At 42.2% G+C, this 20,823-nt stretch overlaps 1 protein-coding gene and 1 long non-coding RNA gene across 2 annotated transcripts in view; one reads left to right on the top strand and one right to left on the bottom strand.

Annotated features, from left to right (window-relative positions):
- Window positions 1–20,823, top strand: part of LOC102965397 — a 48,960-nt gene that overhangs the window by 2,191 nt on the left and 25,946 nt on the right. The window contains exon 2 of the long non-coding RNA XR_006207823.1: window positions 1,889–2,103. This is a non-coding gene — a long non-coding RNA (uncharacterized LOC102965397). The remainder of the gene's footprint in view (window positions 1–1,888; window positions 2,104–20,823) is intronic.
- The window catches only part of LIPH (lipase H), a 45,389-nt gene continuing 29,689 nt past the window's right edge, over window positions 5,124–20,823 (bottom strand). The window contains exons 6-10 of the mRNA XM_007083645.3: window positions 19,757–19,924; window positions 18,336–18,431; window positions 16,381–16,492; window positions 7,539–7,712; window positions 5,124–6,152 (exon numbers count right to left, since the gene is read on the bottom strand). Of these exons, the coding sequence (XP_007083707.2) occupies window positions 6,065–6,152; window positions 7,539–7,712; window positions 16,381–16,492; window positions 18,336–18,431; window positions 19,757–19,924 (638 nt within the window). The 3' untranslated portion in view covers window positions 5,124–6,064. The remainder of the gene's footprint in view (window positions 6,153–7,538; window positions 7,713–16,380; window positions 16,493–18,335; window positions 18,432–19,756; window positions 19,925–20,823) is intronic.

Here is a 20,823-nt window from a genome sequence, read left to right as displayed (position 1 = left end):
TGTAAATGAAACAAGATTGGCCATTGAATTGATAATTGTTCAAACTGGATCATGGGCACATGCAGGTAGGTCTTTATGCCGTTTATTCTATTTCTGTATATGTTGGAAATTTTCCACTTTAAAAATGTGGGGAAATTATCAATTTCATTCTCATTTTCTTCCCTCAAGCCCTCCATTCCAGCTGAGCTTATGCACCATGTTAGTTCATGTCTCTAAAGACACTCTTCCCTCTGTCTGGCAATCTCTGTCAGAAAAATTGCTACTCTTTCATGACCACCCAGGACAATTGTCACCCCCTCTGAAAAGCCTTATCCAGCTCCTACAGTCAGATTGTTCCTTCTCTGTGTGGGGGGTTCCCTGTGAGTGTATTACTATTATTGCAAATACTATGTCATTATTCACCTCCCCAGTAGACAGTAAACATTTTAAAAAAATTTTTTTAACGTTTATTTATTATTGAGAGAGACAGAGCATGAGAGGGGCAGAGAGAGGGGAGACACAGAATCTGAAGCAGGCTCCAGGCTCTGAGCTGTCTGCACAGAGCCCGACATGGGGCTCAAACTCACAAACCGCGAGATCATGACCTGAGCCGAAGTCGTACGCTTAACCAACTGAGCCACCCAGGCGCCCCTACAGTAAACATTTCTATAAATAAATGTCTCATCTGTCTTTTGTCCCAACTCTTAGCCCTGTGTTTGGCTTAAAATTGGCATTTAACAAATGTTTGTTAAATTAGTGGGTCAGGTCTAGTGAAGAAATGATTAGTTGTTTGGATTGGTACATATGGATTTTGAGAAGTCAAAGGAATATAGGAGGAGAGAAAGTAAATGAAAAATTAACATTATTGAGCCTATGCCAGGAGTGTACTGGGACAAGGAACAGTAGTGAACAAGAAGGCAAGGCTTCTACTGTCAAGGACTTGACTTTCCCTTTGGTCGGGGGACAGCAAGAGGCTCCAGTGAGAGTTATAATTATAGAGAATAATAGGTGCTATGAGGGAAATGGACGTGACTTATTCAGCTTATTCAATTCCAGAGAAGCAAGTATCATTAATCCACTGATGATGAGTGGATGAGCAGGTGTTCAGAGGAAGGCACTCTTGTGAATGCTGCTGAGGGCCACAGTTGTGAGTGCTGAACAGGACTCAAGCCCCTGTCTGCCCCTCCTGAGCCCGTGCTCTTTCCTCTGCCCTGTTGCCTCTCAACAAGCAGGTGAAAATCCAGAGCTCTAACTGCATTCAGATCTGGGGGTCATCTGTCTAGAGAGTTGAAACGGGAGATGAGAAGATCTCCTAGGGAGACACCGAGACTTTGGAAAGTAACGGCAGCTGATAGTTATTGAGAACTTAGTACACTCCAGACTCCACGGTAAGCATTTTACATGCATGCATAAATGTATTTATGCCACGTAACACCCCTTGTGAAGCAGGGACTCTTAATAGTCCCACTTTACAGTCCAGGAAAGGGGACCTTAGGAAGAGTTAAGTCAACAGAAGTCACACACCAGAACCTAACCTCTTACCTTATGCTACCTTCTTGAGAGAGAGGACTGAGATCAGAAGCCTGGTAAGGAAATCATGGAACCAGAGAACAAGATGGTTTATTTAGGGATGTTGATGAGGGGGGACAAGTGTCCTGAGAGTCCAAGAAACCCTGTTAGAAAAGGAACCAGTGTACAGAGTCCAAGTCCATGGAAAAACCCAGCAAAGAGACATGAAGGTTGTGGGATTCCACTGACCCGCGTTGGTAAGAGACCTTTAACAGAACTCTTTTGGGAGATGGAAACCTAACTTCCTCAGGCTCACTACCCAAGCCTCTGCTTGCTGCCTGACCTGCCCCACTCTCCCGGATTCCTATTCTGATTTCTCCTGCTCAACCTGTCTGCTTAGGGAAGAAGGCTTGGACTGCGCTTCTCACTCCCAACCCACCTCCACGCTGATCTGTCTTCCTGACCCAGCACCTGCAGAGCTAACTCTAACCCACTGGCGCACCACCTGCAAGCTACACCAGCCTCCGTTGAGACCATTCATTTACAGCACATGCCCAGGCAGCCTGACAAAGGACAACGGTGACCCCCTACCAAGGACACATGCTGGACAAGCAGGTAGGTTCCAATGGCTCAGGGAAGCGGGAGGGAAGAAAAGGCAAGAGGTTCCAGTGAGAGTGAATTAGCCAGGCACTCACCGAGGCTCTTTGTCAATAGTGCTCAACTTCCTTTACTGGCTTAATTGGATCTGCACAGAGCAATCGAAAGGAGTAGCTCGAGGACCACATGATTTAGCTTCCCTATCCCCATTCCAACCATAACTGATTGGAACAGGATGGACACCTTCCCCAAGAGGAGGATCTAAGGGTTGGCTCCTCTCCCTGGACTTTGGAATTGGGCCACCTAGTGATTGAATAGCTGGGGACACAATGGTACTAATGACTGCAGTGGTCCACAGCTGCCCTGTGAGAGAACCGAGCTGAGTCAGAGAGACTCATGGCAGAGCACAGGGTTAATAAAGGTCCATGAACTCTTGCTAAAGGCTTTCAGCTGCCCCCATCCCTGCTCTTCTTGAAGGCTGATGGTTCAGCTCTCGGGTTTCCACAAGTCCTCTCTAGTAAAATTTGGGTTAGTATGAGTAGATTTCTGTTAGTGTTATCCAAGGTCTCCTTGGCAAAGATAGGGTTTTGCAGGACTGAGAGCATGGAGCAGGGATCCAAGGATGAGAAGTTAGAAGTTTAGGGTTTGGGAAGCACCACAGTTAAGTGTTGATGTCTAAATCCGAGTGGCTGTGACTCCCTCCCTCAAATTGTAAAGATGAATCCATTCCATTTTGTTTGGCAGACATTTATTGGGCACTTGCTTTGTACCTGGCACTGTGCTGGGTACTAGGGCAGCAAATAACCCGCAGCTGCTCTTGTGCTCACAGTTTCAGAGTGGGTACAGACACAGAAATATATTACAATATAACATAATAAAAGCAATGACGATGCACATACAAAGTCAACGGCAAAGCAGGTGGCAGAAGGGAGTTGTGGAAAGCAAGAGGGACTTCAGACCACAGCTTGGAGTCATCCAGGAATTCTGGAAGGACCTGGAGGGTTTTGGCTGAGGCACTGAAACAGGAAAGTGGGAGAGAGCAAAATCTCTTTGCATTCAGCACAGGTGGGCTTGCTGAAGAATGGTGTCAGGACCATCTGGAAGGTTCTAAGATGAGTGAAGAAAGAGCCAACCTCTCTTTTTTTTCCCAGGGAGACTGGGAAATGGGGCATGGGTCTCCAGAGAGAATAGAAACAATAATAAAAAAGGTGCTGGGAGAGAAGGCTAAGGCAGAGAAGGGTGGGCATCTCAGGAATGAGCAATGGCTGGGAGTAGAGGGAACTGGACACGGTTTAAGGGCTCCGAAGATAATGGCGAGTGTTCATTTAATATTTCCTGGGCACAGTCTACATCGTAGGTGCCACAGTGGGCACATGGCCCCTGCCTTGCAGAGCAGTCAAGTGAAGAAGACAGACATTAATCAAATAATCACACAAATAAATGTAAAAAAAAAAAACAAAACTCAGTAGAAGACAACTGGTGAAGATGGAGGGAAGTGGGTAGACTACAATTTAATTGCATCTTGGATTTGGGATTCAGACAGACACTCTGACAAAGAGAGGGGAAAAGAAACAAAGATGACAAGGGAGAGCAGGAAGTTCAGGGGCCTTGGGAGAATCTACAAAGGGAGTGGCCACACCTGTAACTGCTTTCATTTCTCCAAATCATGTGAGACTCATTGAAATTCATCTCCATCCAGGGAACAAACTTCCTTCCTTTATTCATTCATCCATTTGTCCATCCATCCACCCATTCCCCAGTAAGCCAGGTACTATGCTAGGAGACACTAGGGAAGAAGCTGAAAGGGACGCCTGTGTGGCTCAGTCAGTTAAGCATCTGACTCTTGATCTCAGCTCAGGTACTGATCTCATGGTTTATGAGACTGAGCCCGCATCAGGCTCTGCCTGACAGTGCAGAGCCTGCTTGGGATTCTCTCTCTGCCTCTCTCCTGCACTCTCTCTCAAAATAAACATTAAAAAAAAAAAAAAAAAAGCTGAGAGAGACCCTCCAGCCTGAGAAGTTTATAAATGATAGAAATGCTATTCGTAATGTTTTCCTACTGTTGTTTTGGCCCCCTTCCTACAAGGAAGGGAAAGGACAAAGAAATGGCTTTTTGGGACCAGTAGAACCTTAAAAAGAAATCAGGGCCTATCAGCACATTGATCTGTCTGTGCACAAATTGCTGAAGAAATGTGGGAAGTGGGATGAAGGGTGAGATGATATCCAAGTGGACAGAAGCTTCTCGAAGCCTCATTCCTTTCCAAGATCAGGCATTCACTTTAGGCACCCTTCATCGAGGTGAAGAGTGTATGTGATACACGTAGAAATCTGTAAATGATGTGCCACACAGGAATATATTTACAGAGCTCTATAGTTTATAAAATGAAGAGTCCATTTCTTTTAAAAGGGGTATTCTCACAGAAAGCTGTAGAACAGTCACTTGGATAAGGAGGAGGTTATAGAGCCTGTGACTCTCAGGAATCCCAGGAACCCGCCTGCAGTGGCCACAGTCATGGGCTGGGTGGTGCCCGCCCCTGTGACTGCCTGCATTGGCACCCTGGTCCTGGGATGGTCGTCCCTTGTTCTGGCCTTGGCCCTCCAACGTCTCTTGTTTTAGCTGCTGTTGTCAATTTACATTCACTGATCATACCTACTCCTGGGGAAGCCTAAGAATTTCTCAAACTGGAGGCCTCCGGTGCTCCAAGAGCAAACCAGTGTATGCTTTGAATTCACCTGTTAGCAACACAAGTTAGCATCATTCCAAAAGGTTTGCCTTAATTATCCCCAACAGGTGGATTGTAGATAGCATATTTTCTTTTTGCATCTGTGTATTTTCTAAATTTCCTTCAAATAACCACAAATTCCATCAGTAACAAAGAAAAATAAACATTTCTTTTTTTTTTTTTTTAGTTTAGTTTGAGAGAGCCAGAGTGGGGGAGGGGTGGGGGGGGGTGGAGAGAATCCCAAGCAGGTTCCATCCTGTCAGTACAGAGCCCACCGTAGGGCCCGAACTCATGAACCGTGAGATCATGACCTGAGCTGAGATCAAGAGTTGGCTGCTTAACCAACTGATCCACCCAGGTGCCCCAAAAGATAAACATTTCTTAAGGATTGCTTAAAATGAGAATTGGCCTGTAAAGTGACCCTTCTTCACTTCAACTGAAAAACAAGCTCCATTTGTTTCTCTCCTATCTCTCCATCCACTGTCACTGTAAGCAAGGCTGTCACTGTCTTCATCTGCCCTTCTTCCCTTATCCACTTACTATCTTAGTCCCAGCAGCTGCCCCCTTTGCTGTCTCTCTGTCCCCACTTCCTCCAGCACCAACCCACTTTAGAGGAGATGGGAAGCTGGGGTGTGGCTTTCCTGCCTTCCCAGAGCAAACAGCCCAAGAGACAGGCTGTTGTCAATAAGGAGGAGCTCTCTTATTGCATATTAGCTAAGCCAAAGCAAAATAAATAAAAGCATATTCACATTTATCAAACCACTCACAGATGTGGCCCCCATGGGATTTCAAAGAACCCTTCACAGACTTGCCTCCCGAACCCACACAGCAGCCCTGTGAGGTAGGTCAGTCTCCATTCCTTTCTGCATGCACAGGGCATGTGGGGTCGAGTCCAGAGTGAGGTCTCCTGTTAGACCTTCCCTTTAAGATGCTTGACGAGCAGAGCTGCCTGAGTGACTGGCAGCAGAACTGACAGGCCAGAACAAACGAGGCCCCAGGACGCAGCCAGACAAGGCACTGGGCTGTTGGGAGCCTGGCTATTTCTGACTTGCCCTACTTAGGGGCTCCCTTCCCAGGACTGTTCCATAATCCAAGGTCGTTTGACATTTTGCAATGTGACATCCATGGGACGCTGCTGGAAAAAACCCTGCTTATTCATACGTCCATGTGCCTTGAGGAAAAGGTGAGGTGACGCTTTAAGAAAGCCTGTAGTTGTAGCTTTCTTGATGTCACTGGTGCCCATGTGTCCCGACATGTTACATCTGCAACTTTGGGCACAGAATAGGTTGGAAGACTGTTTCGGTGTTTTCCATCAGAACAAGATCATACCGACACAACTGGGGCCTGTAAAAATAAGACAGGATATCCTTGCCAATCAAGTAGTAAAAATATCCCATTCTAGAAAAATAAATTGTATTATATCCTTAGGTTATAAAATTGTGGAGCAATTATTTCTAACATTACAGGAAAGTGCTTATGGTAAATAAGCATAGCCCACATCAACAACAATGAGGTATAAAATTTTATTTACCACCTAACTATTTCCAGGTTTAAAGCAATGATAGAAAGGAGGTTAGAAAGAAATAACAGTTGTTGCCCCTGAATAATAACATTATGGATGGTATTTTTCTGCTTCTTAACACTTTTTGCACTTTCCAGATTTTATAAAATCAACATATATTCCTTTGGTAATCCGGAAAAAAAAAGTATTGAAAAGTCTCATGGTTTTAAGATGTAATGACTGTCCTCTTAGAAGAAACTTGCATTATTAAATGTTTGCCTTCAGGAAAAAGGAATCCAGGGGCACCTGGGTGGCTCAGTAGGTTAAGCCTCTGACTCTTGTTTTCAGCTCAGGTCATGATCTCAGGGTTTGTGGGTTCAAGCCTGGCATCGGGCTCTGTACTGGCAGCATGGAGCCTGCTTGGGATTCTTTCTCTTTCTCCCCCTCTGTCTCTGCCCCACCCCTGCTTACAATCTCTCTCTCAAAATAAATAAATAAACATTAAAATTTAAAAAGAATTCAATAAGCATAAAGTGCTGAATGCTCACAGCATTTTCTGTCTTGTCCATACATTGTATGCTAGGACTATACATTGGAGTGGCATTAGTCACAAAACGTACATGTCACCACAGCTTTGCTCTTTCTCCCCCTTTGACTCTGTCCTCCCTGTACATACACACGTGCACACACACACACACACACACACACTCTGTTGCTTATTTTTTTGGAACCAATGAAGATAGGTTGTTTACCCCGTAATACTTCAGTGTGTATTTCCTAAGAACAAGCACATTCTCAGGGCAGTTATCAAATTCAACCTGGAGTAGTACTTTTATACTGTATCCATGGAATAAAATATTCCAATTATTCTGTACCTTTTTTTATACTAGGCTGTGCATTTGCCAGATTATATGAGACTTTCTTTTCCACAACATATACCAGCTTGCAAGCAGTGTGGGTGGAGTGATTAGGGAAGAATTATATAACTGTAAGCATGTAGCAACATTATTTTTTTGGATTAATTGGGCCATTTATCTTTAAGCTCCTACCAGTAAAATTGTCTTAAATTATGGGGCTACTCATCTTTATCAAGTCTATTTTTTGAAAACCCTCCACTTCCTTCATTGTAATTGATGAGGTCCTACTAAAACATCAGACCAAGGAGATTGGACAGAAACCAACAGCATCTTTGGAAAACCAGAGCTTGTCAAACACTGCTGATGGCTCACCTCTCTGGATGGGCAAGCGACCTCAACTTCATTCGGAGAATCCTGAGCTTATACTTCGGGCCTATTGTAGACCCTGTAGAGAACACCAAGGAAATGGCTGCAACTTTATCCAAGTCTTGATTAAATCTTGCAAGCAGACTCACTTGGTGGTATTTCTGAAAAGTTGCAGGTTCACTGGAGAGAAGAAATGAAGTAAGTGGATATAGATTGCTAACGAAAGAAAACAGTTTCAAAAGCTACAAATCACTCATAAGCAGGTGGTCCCTTGACCCCACAGTCTGCTGGATTTCAGAGAATTGCATAAGTGAAGCTGCTGGCCCCAGGAATGATGAAATATTATGGCATAAGAGAGGCATGCTCTGCCTACTATATACCGGATAGCATCCTCATTTCTTGACACATGTCTCCATTCCCCTGAAAAATTCTTCAAGATGACTATTATTATCTTCATTTTACAGACAAGGAAACAGATGCTTGCAGAGCTTAAACTCACCCAGGTCACAGTGCTTATCAGAATCAGTGCAGGGATTCAAACTCAGTTCAGAGTTCAAAGTTATAATCTTTCCATTAAACTGCATTGCTAGATGCATATGTATATGTTTAGCCCAACTAGATACTAATTTAGAAGTTATACTTAAGCAAATATTTTTTTCAGTCATGCCTCTCAAATAAAATAGCTAAATACTAAGTTCCAATACTTTTTCCTATGTATGTGATGCTTCCTACAGTTGGAATCTCAAATTGAGCCTATGGAATATCCACTGGGGAGGTTCACTGGGTCAGTGTCCCTCTAGGGACCTGGAGAAGTAGACCATGGCGAGCCCCCTGGTTCAGAAATGGGGGACTTGCTCTAGAAATGAATCATCAGTTTGGAGGTGGGGATTAGGGTGAGGGGGTGTGTGTCACCCCAGCCTCACTAGAATCATGTGTTGAGTCCTGGGAGGAGCAAAAGTGCCACAAGTAAAACTAATCTGAAAGGTGCCCAGATTTTAGTTTCTAAATACCATCCTCGCTAAAAGGAATGGGTAGGAGGCTTCCGGGAGAAATGGTTGATTCCAGGGCTAGGTCAGGGAAAGTGCAAAGTGATCCTGCAACAAGCCGTATGCCAGAAAGTAAGGAATGCTCACAGAATGGTGGAAATGTTCAAAAGAATACAGAATCACTTCACGTGAATTAGGATGGCGAAGAAGTGTTGATGAGGATACGGAGAAATTGGAACTCTTGTGCACTGTTGCTAGGAATATAAAATGGTACGACCACAATGGCAAATGGTATGGGGTCTCTTCAAAGAATTAAAAATAGAATTACCATATGATCCAGCAATTCTACTTCCGGGTATGTGCCCCAAAGAAATGAAAGCAAGGTCTCCAAGAGATATTTGCACACCCATGTTCATAGCAGCATCGTTCATAAGAGCCAAGAGGTAGAAGCAACCCAAATGCCCATCAGTGGATAATGGATTATCAACATGTGATACATACAATGAATATTATTCAGCCTTTAAAATGAAGGAAATTCTGTCACATGCTACAACATGGATAAACCTTGAGGACATTCCGCTAAATAAGCCAATCACAAAAAGATATATATTGTTTGACTCCATTTATATAAGGTGTCTAAAGTAATCAAATTCATAGAAACAAAGTAGAATGGTAGTTATCAGAGGCTGGAGGGAGAGAGAAAAGGGAGTTGTTGTTCAATGGGTATAGAATTTCAGTTTGCAAGGTGAAAAGTTCTGGAGATTTATTTCACAATAATGTGAATATTCTTAACACTACTGAACTTACTTAACACTTACTGAACACTTAACACTACTGAACATCTTATACATGATTAAGATGATAAATTTTACATTATATGTTTCCATCACAATAAAAAATGCATTTTATTTTTAAAAAAAAATTTTTTTTTCAACGTTTATTGATTTTTGGGACAGAGAGAGACAGAGCATGAACGGGGGAGGGACAGAGAGAGAGGGAGACACAGAATCGGAAACAGGCTCCAGGCTCTGAGCCATCAGCCCAGAGCCTGACGCGGGGCTCGAACTCACGGACCGTGAGATCGTGACCTGGCTGAAGTCGGACGCTTAACCGACTGCGCCACCCAGGCGCCCCAAAAAATGCATTTTAAAAAAAGGGTGCAGACCCAGTTTGAAGAGCTTCTAATGGCCAGATTTGAGACAATTTAAATATCAAAATAAATAAATAATGTTAGTACCTAATTATAAGTCTCCATTAATAAAATAAAAATCCAGGGCGCCTGGATGGCTCAGTCAATTAAGCGTCCAACTTTGGCTCAGGTCATGATCTCATGGTTCGTGAGTTCAAGCCCGACGTTGGGCTCTCTGCTGTCAGCACAGAGCCACTTCAGAACTCTGTCTCCGTCTCTCTCTCCCACTCTCTCAAAAATAAATAAACATTTAAAATAAAATAAAAATCCACGAGTCCATATTGATATAACCAAATAAATGAATAAATAAATGGGAGGAAAAGAAAGCTTTTCCTAAATGATGAATTTGAAAAATCACCATTCAACCATCATAGTAACAATCCAACCACAAAACATCAAAACTATTGGGTAAAAGTTTCAGGAATAATGGGACATTTTAGGAATAATGGGTCTCAAAGTACCTCCCTGCAACATACTTACTAATACCAAGGAAAAACAGTAACTGCATAGTGGAGAAACTGGGGCGAAAAAACACCGTAATAAACTGATCCAAGTTAATGAAATGAACCAAAGTGCGGGCCTCCTAATAGGACACACGGAGCCAAACATAACATCACTTCTATGCAGTTTTTGCCAGAGATGCATGATCTGAATGTCATCATGAGGAAGCATCAGACAAACCCAAATGGAAGACATTCTGAAAATAACTGACCTGTAAAGTCAGGAAAGTCGAGGAAAGATGGACGAACTATTCCTATGTGAAGACTAAAGAGACAGGATAACCAACCTCAGTCAGTGATCCTGAATTGGATCCCTCTCCAGGAGCAGCTGTGGAGCCACAAGAGTGCAGAGACTCAGGAGAGGGTGATGGCACCCTGCAGATGGCAAAACCCCGTGGGGGTAGATGGAAGGCAGGAGAGGGAAAAGACCTCTTGGAGCTGGTGAAGTTTGTCTCTGAATACAGGTAGGACCCCCTCTTCCACCTGGAGGGATGTCCAGAAATACACGGGGAGGCACAAACCAAGGTATTGAGTTCATATAAGAATAAAGGGAACAAGAGCCAGCGAACCTATAATAGGAGCCAGATGTTTGTGTCTGGTAGTAGGTACACTAACCACCCTGGAAACTCCTAATGGTGGATACAATTAAAGCAAAAACAAAACTAAAACCCTTTTGAATCACACCGAACTAAGAGGAAAGTAAAGAATACTGAGGAACCTTAAAAATATGTGAAGGCAGAAATACTGAAATTCACTTTTGTTGGCCTTTTTTCAAAGTTAGTAATGAGCTGTCTTTTTCAGTGCAGTGCAATCAGACATGAAACAAAGCCAGTCATGGAGGGGAGTTGAATAGGAGACTCTCTGGGGAGGGGTGAACTAAAAATGATTTCCAAGTAAAACTTCCTACCACCTAAGGGGACAGAAACAATCCCTATCAAAATCCCAGCTGCCTTTTTTTCTTTTTTCTTTTTTTGCAGAAATTGTCAAACTAATTTTAAAATGCATATGGAAATTCAAGAGACCCAGAATAGTCAAAACAACTTTGAAAAAGACCCAACTTCAGGGATTCACACTTCCTGATTTCAAAATTTGTTAGAAAGCCACAGTAATGCTATAAGCTACATGACAATGTGGTACTTGCATAAGGATAGATGTATAGATCAATGGAATAGAATTGAGAGTCCAGAAAGAAGCCCTCCCATTCACTGTCACCTGACTTAGGCAAGGATGTCAAGACATTCACAGAAAAAGAATAGTTTTTTCAATAAATAGTGCTGTGACAACTGGATATTCAAAGGCAAAAGAATGAAGTAGGACATCCTACATCATTTATATGCAAAAGTGAACTCAAAATGGATCAAAGACCTAAGTGAGACCTAAAACTATCAAGGATTTGTGTCCAGAGTACAAAAAAAAATTCTTGCAAATCAACAATAAAAAGATAACTCAATTTTAAAGTGAGTGAGGGGCCCCTGGGTGGCTCAGTCATTAAACATCTGACTTCGGCTCAGGTCATGATCTCATGGTTTGTGAGCTCGAGCCCTGCTTCGGATGAGCCCCACTTCTCTCTCTCCCCCTCCTGGGGTTCTCTCTCTCTCTCTGTCTCTTGCTCACTTGTGCCCCCCTCCTCAAAAACTATAAAAATAAAAATAAAATAATAAATGCCTGTTTTTAAAAATAAAAATAAAGTGACTAAGGCACACACACAAAAAAAACCTATACCCGGATGTTTATAGCAGCTTTATTCAGAATTATCAAACAGCCAAAATGTCCTTCATCAGGAAAATGGATTAATAAACTGTAGTACATTCAGACAGTGGAATATTATTCAGTGCTAAAAGGAAATGAACTAGCAAGCTATGAAAAAAAAATGAAGAAGCTTAAATTCTATTATTAAGTGAAAGAAGCCACTCTGAAGATTACATACTGTATGACTCCAATTACATGACATTCTGGAAAAGGCAAAACTATGGAGACAGTAAAAAGACCATTCCCTGCCAAAGGTTAGGGAAGAGAAGGATATTATAGGCAGAACATAGAGGATTTTTAGGGCAGTGAAACAACTCCATGATCCTATAATGGTTGGTATATGTTCTTACACGTTTGTCAAAACCCATAGAATGTACACCACCACCAGTGAACCCTAATGTAGGCTATGGACTTTGGGTAATGATGTGTCAATGTAGATGCTTCAGCTGTAACTGTGTATGCCACCCTATTATCAGGTTTTGATAGCGGGGAGGCTGTGTGTATGTGGGCGAGAGGGTATATAGGAAATCTCTGCACTTCCTGTTTAATTTTGCTGTGAATCTAAAACTGCTCTAAAAAATGAAGTCTATTTAAAAGGGAAAAAAATGAGGGCACTCGGTAGCTTAGTCGGTTGGACATCCAACTTCGGCTCAGGTCGTGATCTCCTAGTTCACAGTTCATCGTTTGTAAGTTCGAGCCCCGAATTGGTCTCCCTCAGGGGAGCCCACTTTGGACCTTCTGTTCCCCTCTCTCTGTGCCCTTCCCCCGACCTCTCAAAAATAAATAAAAGGGGGAAAAATGAATAAAGGACCTGAATAGACATTTCCCAAAAAAATATCTAGAAATGTCCAGTAAGCACATGAAAGCCTCAATGTTATTAATCATTAGGGAATTGCGAAACAAAATCATGAGATATACCATAATGCCCACTAGAATGGCTACAATAAAGAAGATGGATATGTCTGTGATAAAGACATACAAAATGTGACATATACATACAAAATATTACTCTGCCTTTAAAAAACAAGAGAAATCCTGTCACAAGCTATAACACGGATGACCCTTGTAGATACTATGTTGGGTAAAATAAGCCAATCACAAAAAGATAAATATTGTAGGATTCCACTTATATGAGGTATCTAAAGTAGTCAAATTCATAGGGACACTAGAATGGTAGTTGCTAGGGGGAGAGGGAAATGGGGGAGTTGTTATTTAATGGGTATAGAGCTTGAGTTTTGCAAGATGAAGAAGTTCTGGAAATGTTTCACAACAATGTGAATATACTTTACACTACTAAATTGTACACTCAAAAAATGATTAAGATGATAAATTTTATGTTGCATTTTTCAATCACAATTAAAAAGAACAAAATTTAAAGACAGATAATAACAGTGTTGGCGAGGATGTGGAGAAATTGAAACTCTTACACATGGCTGGTGGGAATGTAAAATGTTGTAGCTGCTTTGGCATTTCCTACAAATGTGAAATGGAGTTATCATATGACCCAGCAATTCCACTCCTAGGTATATACCCGAGAGAAATGAAAATGTATGTCTACGTGGAAATGGAGACACATTTTCATAGCAACATTATTCATAATAGCCCCCAAAGTGGAAATAACCCGAATGTCCATCAACTGACGAAAGAATAAATAAAATGTGGTATGTGTGAGCAGAATGGCACAGTGGGAGTGAGCTGGGCTCATAACCCAGAGGTCAGTGGATTGAAATAAAATGGGACATATCCATACCATGGAATATTATTTGACCATAAAAAAAATGAAGTATTCGATCTCGCGGTCCGTGAGTTCGAGCCCCGCGTCGGGCTCTGGGCTGATGGCTCGGAGCCTGGAGCCTGTTTCCGATTCTGTGTCTCCCTCTCTCTCTGACCCTCCCCTGTTCATGCTCTGTCTCTCTCTGTCCCAAAAATATATAAAAAAAAAAAAAAATGAAGTATTGCTATAGTATCCTGAAAACATTAAGCAAAAAAAAGTCAGACACAAAAAGACCACATATTATATTATTCCATTTATATGACATTCCCAAAATAGGTAAATCTATAGAGACAGAAAGCAGATTAGTGGTTGACAGGGGGTGGGGAGGAAGGAGGAATGAGGAATTACTAACAGGTATAGGGTTTCTTTTTGAATTGATAAAAATGTTCCGGAGGGGCGCCTGGGTGGCTCAGCTGGTTAAGCATCAGACTCTTGATTTCAGCTCAGGTCATGATCTTGTGGTTCATAAGCAGTGCGGAGCCTGCTTATGATTCTCTCTTCCTCTCTCTCTGCCCCTCCCCTGCTTATGCTCTCTCTCTCTCTCTCTCTCTCTCTCTCTCTCTCTCTCAAAATAAATACATAAACTTTAAAAAAATGTTCTGGAATTAGATGGTAATGACGTTTGCACATTTTGTTAATATCCTCAAAACCACTGAAATGTAAACTTTAAAACTGTGAGTTTGATGGTGTGTGAATTATATCTCAATTTTAAAAAAAAAAGGTTATAAAGTAAAAAAGAAATACATCCAAAACATGGATACAGGGAGAGTCACCAGGAAGGTAATATTCTTGAATGTGACTATATTTGTACCCATAGTCTGGTAAGACCAAATAAACTTAGGGCACATACTCTGATATTATTTTCCTTTTCTTAAATTGTAAAAATACTAAACACTAAATCTAATAGTTTACCTTGCAAAAAATAGAAGGGTAGAGATAATCTCACCACGTAATAGAGTAACCATTTCCTTTTTTTCCATATATTCTCTGATTGGTGATGACTTTTCACAAGCATGACTAAAATAAGAACAACTAAACATGAATAAAATAGAGAGGTTAAGGTCTCTATCTTAATCGAGAAAAAAACCCCTCTGCAGTTAGGAAGTCCTAGTTGGGAGAAATTCACTACATAAAATTAAAATTGCTAAGACATGTAAAGCCAATATGTAATCAGTTACTGGCATGAATAACCAAATTTTGTAGGTCACTACTTCTCATAGAACTGCACAATTTCCCTTGCTATTTCTTAGAGTCTCCAGATGAGGTCTCTGCCCAGCTTCCTTACTGAAGATCACAGCCCATAAACTACCTGACGCTGGTTGTTCAAGATGCGCCCCCTAGCCGCGCCCTCCCTGAAAATGTAGCACCACTGGGTTTGGGGACATTGGTGCTGAAAGGCATGTGATCTTGGCCTCTCTAAGCCTGTGTTCTTATGTATATAATACAGATTATAATACCACCTCACAGGGTTTTAGTGTGAATTGCATTAGCCAGCATGGGTAATGTGTTTAGTTCAATAAAGAAAGGCTGTTGTTATTATCATCCAAGGATATGTTAAAAAAAAAAGTCACCTCCAGGCCACCAACACACTCCTTCTCTATTCATCTACATGGTGAACCTATAGGCAATTGCCAGTTTCAGATGACATTCTAGTTGGTCCTCTATGAGTGAAGCCAACAGACAACCCAAGTGCCTAGTAGATAACAGGACCCCCCAAAAATGTTTCCTGAGTAAATGAATAAAATGAACCTCAAATTTCTTTGAATTATTTCCCCCCTTTTTCCTGATTATAAAATTAATTGATGAAAATGATTAACTATTTTTAAACTCTATATATACAATATCATATAAAATTGAAAAGTAAAGAGAAGCTGAATAAAGCACTCATATTCCTACCACCCAAAGGCCAGCTAACATGTTAGGCATATTTCTTTTTCATTTTTTTTTTACATTGTTGAACTAATTTTGTACTTTATATAATTTAATATCCTGGATTTTTCATTTAGCATATTATAAGCATTTCATTCAATATGTTGCAAAAATTAACCTATGAATAGTATTTTATTATATGGGAATATTTAAGTAACCATTTTCCCATTGTTAGATTTTTAGTGTGTTTCCAATTTTCTATTATTGCACATCACATTTTCTGAGTTTGAGAAGCATACATTTACATGTTTATATATATGTATATTATGAGCGCATAAAAAGATTGAAATGTGTGTGGGGGTGAGTGCCTTTAGATGTGGGATTGTTGGGCTGGGGCAAGTATTTGCACTTTTATGTTACATATTTCTTTACTGTATAAATCCTTCACAGCAAGCAAGGATGACTTTGGTAATTAAATGTTTAAACGAAGGAAGGAGGAGAGGAAGGAAGGGAAGGAGAGAGGAGGGAGGGAGAGGGAGAGAGGTGGGAAGGAAGAAAGAAAGGAAGGAAGGAAAGAAAGTAAATCCCTGTACCAATTCCATTTGTACAGAGCCTAGAAGATCAAGAACCATGAGAAGCAACTAAGAAAAATGCCCCCTTATGTTTTTGTAGAACAAAGATAAGTACAGACCTATAAGTAAGAAAGTAGATATATTTGAGATTTAATTTCTCCAGTCAGAAAAGGAAATAGCAAACTGTGAACTACCCCAGCCCAACTTACTGATTGATTTTGGATTCTGTGGTGTTTCCAGCTCTGTCTGTCAATCTGATTGTAATGGATCCTCTTCTTATGTTCTTGTTCCAAGTTATAATGTCCACAAAGTAATGATATACTGCAAAACAAGGAGAGAGCACAGTAAGAGAGAGAGAGACTCTCAACTGCTCTCCTGATAGGTCAATTCCTAAAAACCCAACCTCCTTCATAACTTGAGTTTCTTGTTCTCTTCCTCTCTAGTTTCTCTGCAAAGATCTGGGCAGAATTTTCTAAAATTCCTTTCCATTCTTTTTGGTAAAGATGGCCTTCATGATGGCAGAATCCAATGGTCTCCAGTTGTCATGTTTGGGCATCACAGTTGGATTGGTATTCCACCTTATTCACTAAGGATAAGGTGGCCTACTGCTGAGTATGATTGGTTCACTGCATTCCCTGCCTTTTAAAATAAACCAAGCAGGTGGCCATGTAGAGAACCTCCACGGCTGACAAGGTTGTCTGCAATCTGGGCCATGTCCACCAGCCGCCATCATCTCTTCCCCAGTCATGCCACACCATGTGTGTCGCCTGCACTGCCAGGCTGCCTCTTGCTCCTGGGCCTTCTCCCCACTCGAACACTCTTACTTTGCCCCCTTTGCCAACTCATCCTTCAGGTTTTGGCTTAGTCCCTTCCTCCAGGAGACCTTCACTGACCCTTAGACTAAGTCAGGTTTGCCTCTTTGAGTTCTTCTCATGCTCTGGTGTTCTCCCATCATTAGCACACTTACCTGTATCTACGAAATACATGAAAAAAATGATAATCAAAAAAGTGGTAAATATATGGGTACATGTATACAAATATTGCCTGAGAAATATAGGAAGGGAAGGAAGCTCAGGAGATGTTGGGCCCACAAAGGAATAAGATCCACCCTGGAGTTGCCATTTCATGGCCCACTATTACTCAGGCACTTGCCTCACTTGGACCAGGCAGACAGCAATCCTTGGGCTGCCACACATGGCTCCAAAGGAGGAAGGAACCCCACTGATCTGCACCCTCTTTTATAAGAGTTGCTCCTAAGAAAAGTGAAAAGGGGGACAAGATTGTAAGACATCCATCTGCCCAAGAAAATTCCTACTTCCCAGGACATCTCATCATCTGCTGCCCCACTTAGCCCCCATCTGGAATACCCAAGCTCTCAATGTCTGTAGAAGGTCATCATGGTTGCTTTGGAGCTGAAACTGACCTACAGATGTAGCTGACACCTGATTTTACCTAGCTGAAATGTCATGTCTTTTGGGGGGCAAGCAAATTTTCTGGAAGATCTTAGTGAGTAAAATGGCCATCTAAGGGGTGCACGGCTGGCTCAGTCAGTAGAGCATGCCACTCTTGGTCCCAGGGTCATGAGTTCAAGCCTTGTGTGTGGCATAGAGTATACTTTAAAAAAATTTTTTTAATTAAAAAAGTAAAATGAATAGCCATCCAATGAAGCTAATAATTATGATTTGTTGAGATTTAATCCTTAACCCAGAAGATAGGCATTATTACCTAGCGGGACAATGAGACTCAAAGAGTTTAAATGACTTCACCAAGGTCACACAGCTATTATGTGATAGAGTCAGGATTCAACCGAAGTCTTCCCAGTTCCAAAATCCACACTTTAACTTGCCCTTCATTTGCCAAGAGGTAGCCAGGAAGCTGAGACTCAGCCATTTTTTAAAAAGAAGGGGTTTGGGGGGTGCCTGGGTGGTTCAGTCAGTTGAGTGTCTGACTCTTGGTTTTGGTTCAGGTCATGATCTCACGGTTTCGTGGCTTCAAGCCCCACATCAGGCTGTGCGCTGACACCACGGAGCCTGTTTGAGATTCTCTCTCTCCCTCCCTCTCGGCCCCTCCCCCACTTACACTGTCTCTGTCTCTCTCAAAATAAATAAACTTAAAAAAAAGGGGGGGGGTTGGGCAAAAGCAAACAACCACATCCACCACTCACTGCAGAATGGTTTCTCCTCGGCTGTGTCAAAGAACGCTTTAGTCATAGGAGGCTTTTTCTGCTTTAAATACTCTTTCCAATTATCAGCATAATAGCCTGTAAAGCAAGTTGGAAAAAATGTAACATTAGCATGCATTCTATAAATGTAAAAGCAGCTGGGGAGGTAGTGAGAGCAGTGAGTTTGAGCCCCCACACCACCAAGACAATCTCCCTCGTACCCACCCCTGTGGGGGTGGACCTGCAGGGCCACCAGGGCCTGCCTCCCCTGCATCCACCATATCTTGCTCGCTGCCCTGTCCCTCAGAGCTGGGACAGGCAACATGACACTACAGTGGCTCCTCCTGCCTTTCCCTGACATTACATCACCCTAGTTCTCAGTAGCGTGCTGGTTCTCTCACACACTGGGTAGGCTAAGAATAGCGCTGACATTTTTCAGTAATACATTCATTTTATAGATTAAAGCAGTTTCAGGTTTATACCTAAAATAGCATCACTCTTGCAAAGCATTGTGCTTTCCTGAAGAACTACAATTAGGCCCCTAAATCCCACAGAACCTGAGCGTGCTAAGTGACTATGTCAACCAGCAGGGGACTCTTCTTCACTTCTGTGCCTGCAGGAATGAAGCTGAGTCACATCAGTGAGGTGTCTCTCTCTCTCTCTCTTCTGTCCCCACCCCTAGAGAATGGCCTTTGCATGCTGACTAATTGATCTGGAATGGAAACATTGGTAATTTTTAAAAGCTCCTTAGAGCTTTCCAATTAATTTCTGCACAACCAAGGTTGAGAACCCCTTGTCTGTAGCATGCTCTAATGTTAACTTGGATTTTTCCTTAGAACAATCAGAAAATTTTCATCATCATCCCGTTTCTAGTCCTCACCATCTGGAATATTTCTACCAACCCTTAGCAAATACCCAAGCAGCCTCTGCAGTATCTGTTACCCCGCCCTGAATGTGCACATAGAAACCAGGGTGCGGCGTGAGGGCATCTACAGACAAGGCTTGTTGGGAGGGATCATTCTGCAAGGCTCATTTGACAGGAGAGTCAGAGCTCACTGTGACCTTCCCCCAGCAGAGAGGTTGTGTACGTGAAGAGGTTCTGTCCCCATGGGAGCAGGCTATATAAGGTGACTTTGCCCTGGGTGGGCTTGGAAACTCTTTGGAACCTTCTTTTTTATGCTAGAGTGTCCAGGGAGGTTGTACTGCCCTCTAGCTGAAATTGTATATAAATGGCTTTTCTAACACGGTTTCTGATTAGGACATTCAAGAGTATTTCACAGAACAAATTAGCTAGAAAAAGCTAAGTAAATTCTTTTTTAAGCACACAATTTTCAGGCCCATTTTTAGATAGTAAAGTGGTGCTCGGATTCTACCCAAAATGAACTATTTGTTAATCAGAGGGTAAAATTGCTTGTTGGACTTACCCAGCAGGGGACAGGACTCCTTTTGTGGCATGCCACAGTTGACACATTTGCCATTCCTATAGTCCCGGTAGGAGTCACAGGGATATGCAGTGATAGCACAGTTCTCTCTCAGAGAAGAAAGGTACAGGTACACGGACCTCTGATGGTCACACTTAAAATATTGCAATCCTTGATCATAAAGGGAACGATGAAAGAGTAGAGCAGTTGTAGCATTTAACAATAATATGTCACACATTATAGGCACACACAATTCACCATCTGTCTGCTATAGGCCAAGCACTGTGCTAACAGCTTCCATTTAACCCTTACAAAAACCTATAGATCAGCATTCATACTGGCACGTGGCAGGATAAAAGAAGATAGGCGTGATCATCCCCATTTTACCTAGTAGCACATTGAGACTCAGCTTAAATGACTTGACCAAGGTCACACGACTATTATGTGGTTGAATCAGGATTCAACCTGTGTCCTTCCTTTGTCAGTGAAAATAACAAGAAAGATTCAATGGTAGTCAGAGTTTTCCCAGAGATTTTCAGCAGAGCACATTTAAACTAGTAAAGACATCAGAGAAAGGGGCCATTGAGGAGTAATTGTTAGAGGAAGATCCCCAAGGAGGGTAGGCACAGGAGACAGCTTTGAAAAAGGATGGGGGATGCCTCCACCTTGGGGGCAGAAGGAAACAAGAATGTAAAGACTGACCTTGTAAACTAAAATGAGGATACATAGAATGGCTCCCTCAGGTGAGATCTTTAATCTAGGTAAAAAGGCAAATCTAGATCACCTCTTATAGGTGGGGAGATTTTCAGGATAGAAGCATGAGGAGTGATTGTAGGGAGTTGGCAAGAGATAAACATGAGGATTCTGTGACGTTATTGAGGGCCATGGAGAAGTAACCAAGTTTTCCTGGACCTTGTACTCAATTAACCAGGCTCCGTGACATCTCCGGAATGTTCTCAAGCCAAGGTGGTGGCTGACATGGCAGAGACCTAAGGGGGTCTCTAATGGGATTACATTCATGAGAGAAGCCCAGTGGCAGGGGCTCTGTTTCTGCTACAGAGTGAAGGGTG

Source organism: Panthera tigris, chromosome C2, assembly GCF_018350195.1.
Source record: "Panthera tigris isolate Pti1 chromosome C2, P.tigris_Pti1_mat1.1, whole genome shotgun sequence".
Classification (NCBI taxonomy): domain Eukaryota; kingdom Metazoa; phylum Chordata; class Mammalia; order Carnivora; family Felidae; genus Panthera; species Panthera tigris.
Note: the sequence above shows the minus strand (reverse complement) of the source record. Positions and strands in the feature narration are given on the sequence as shown.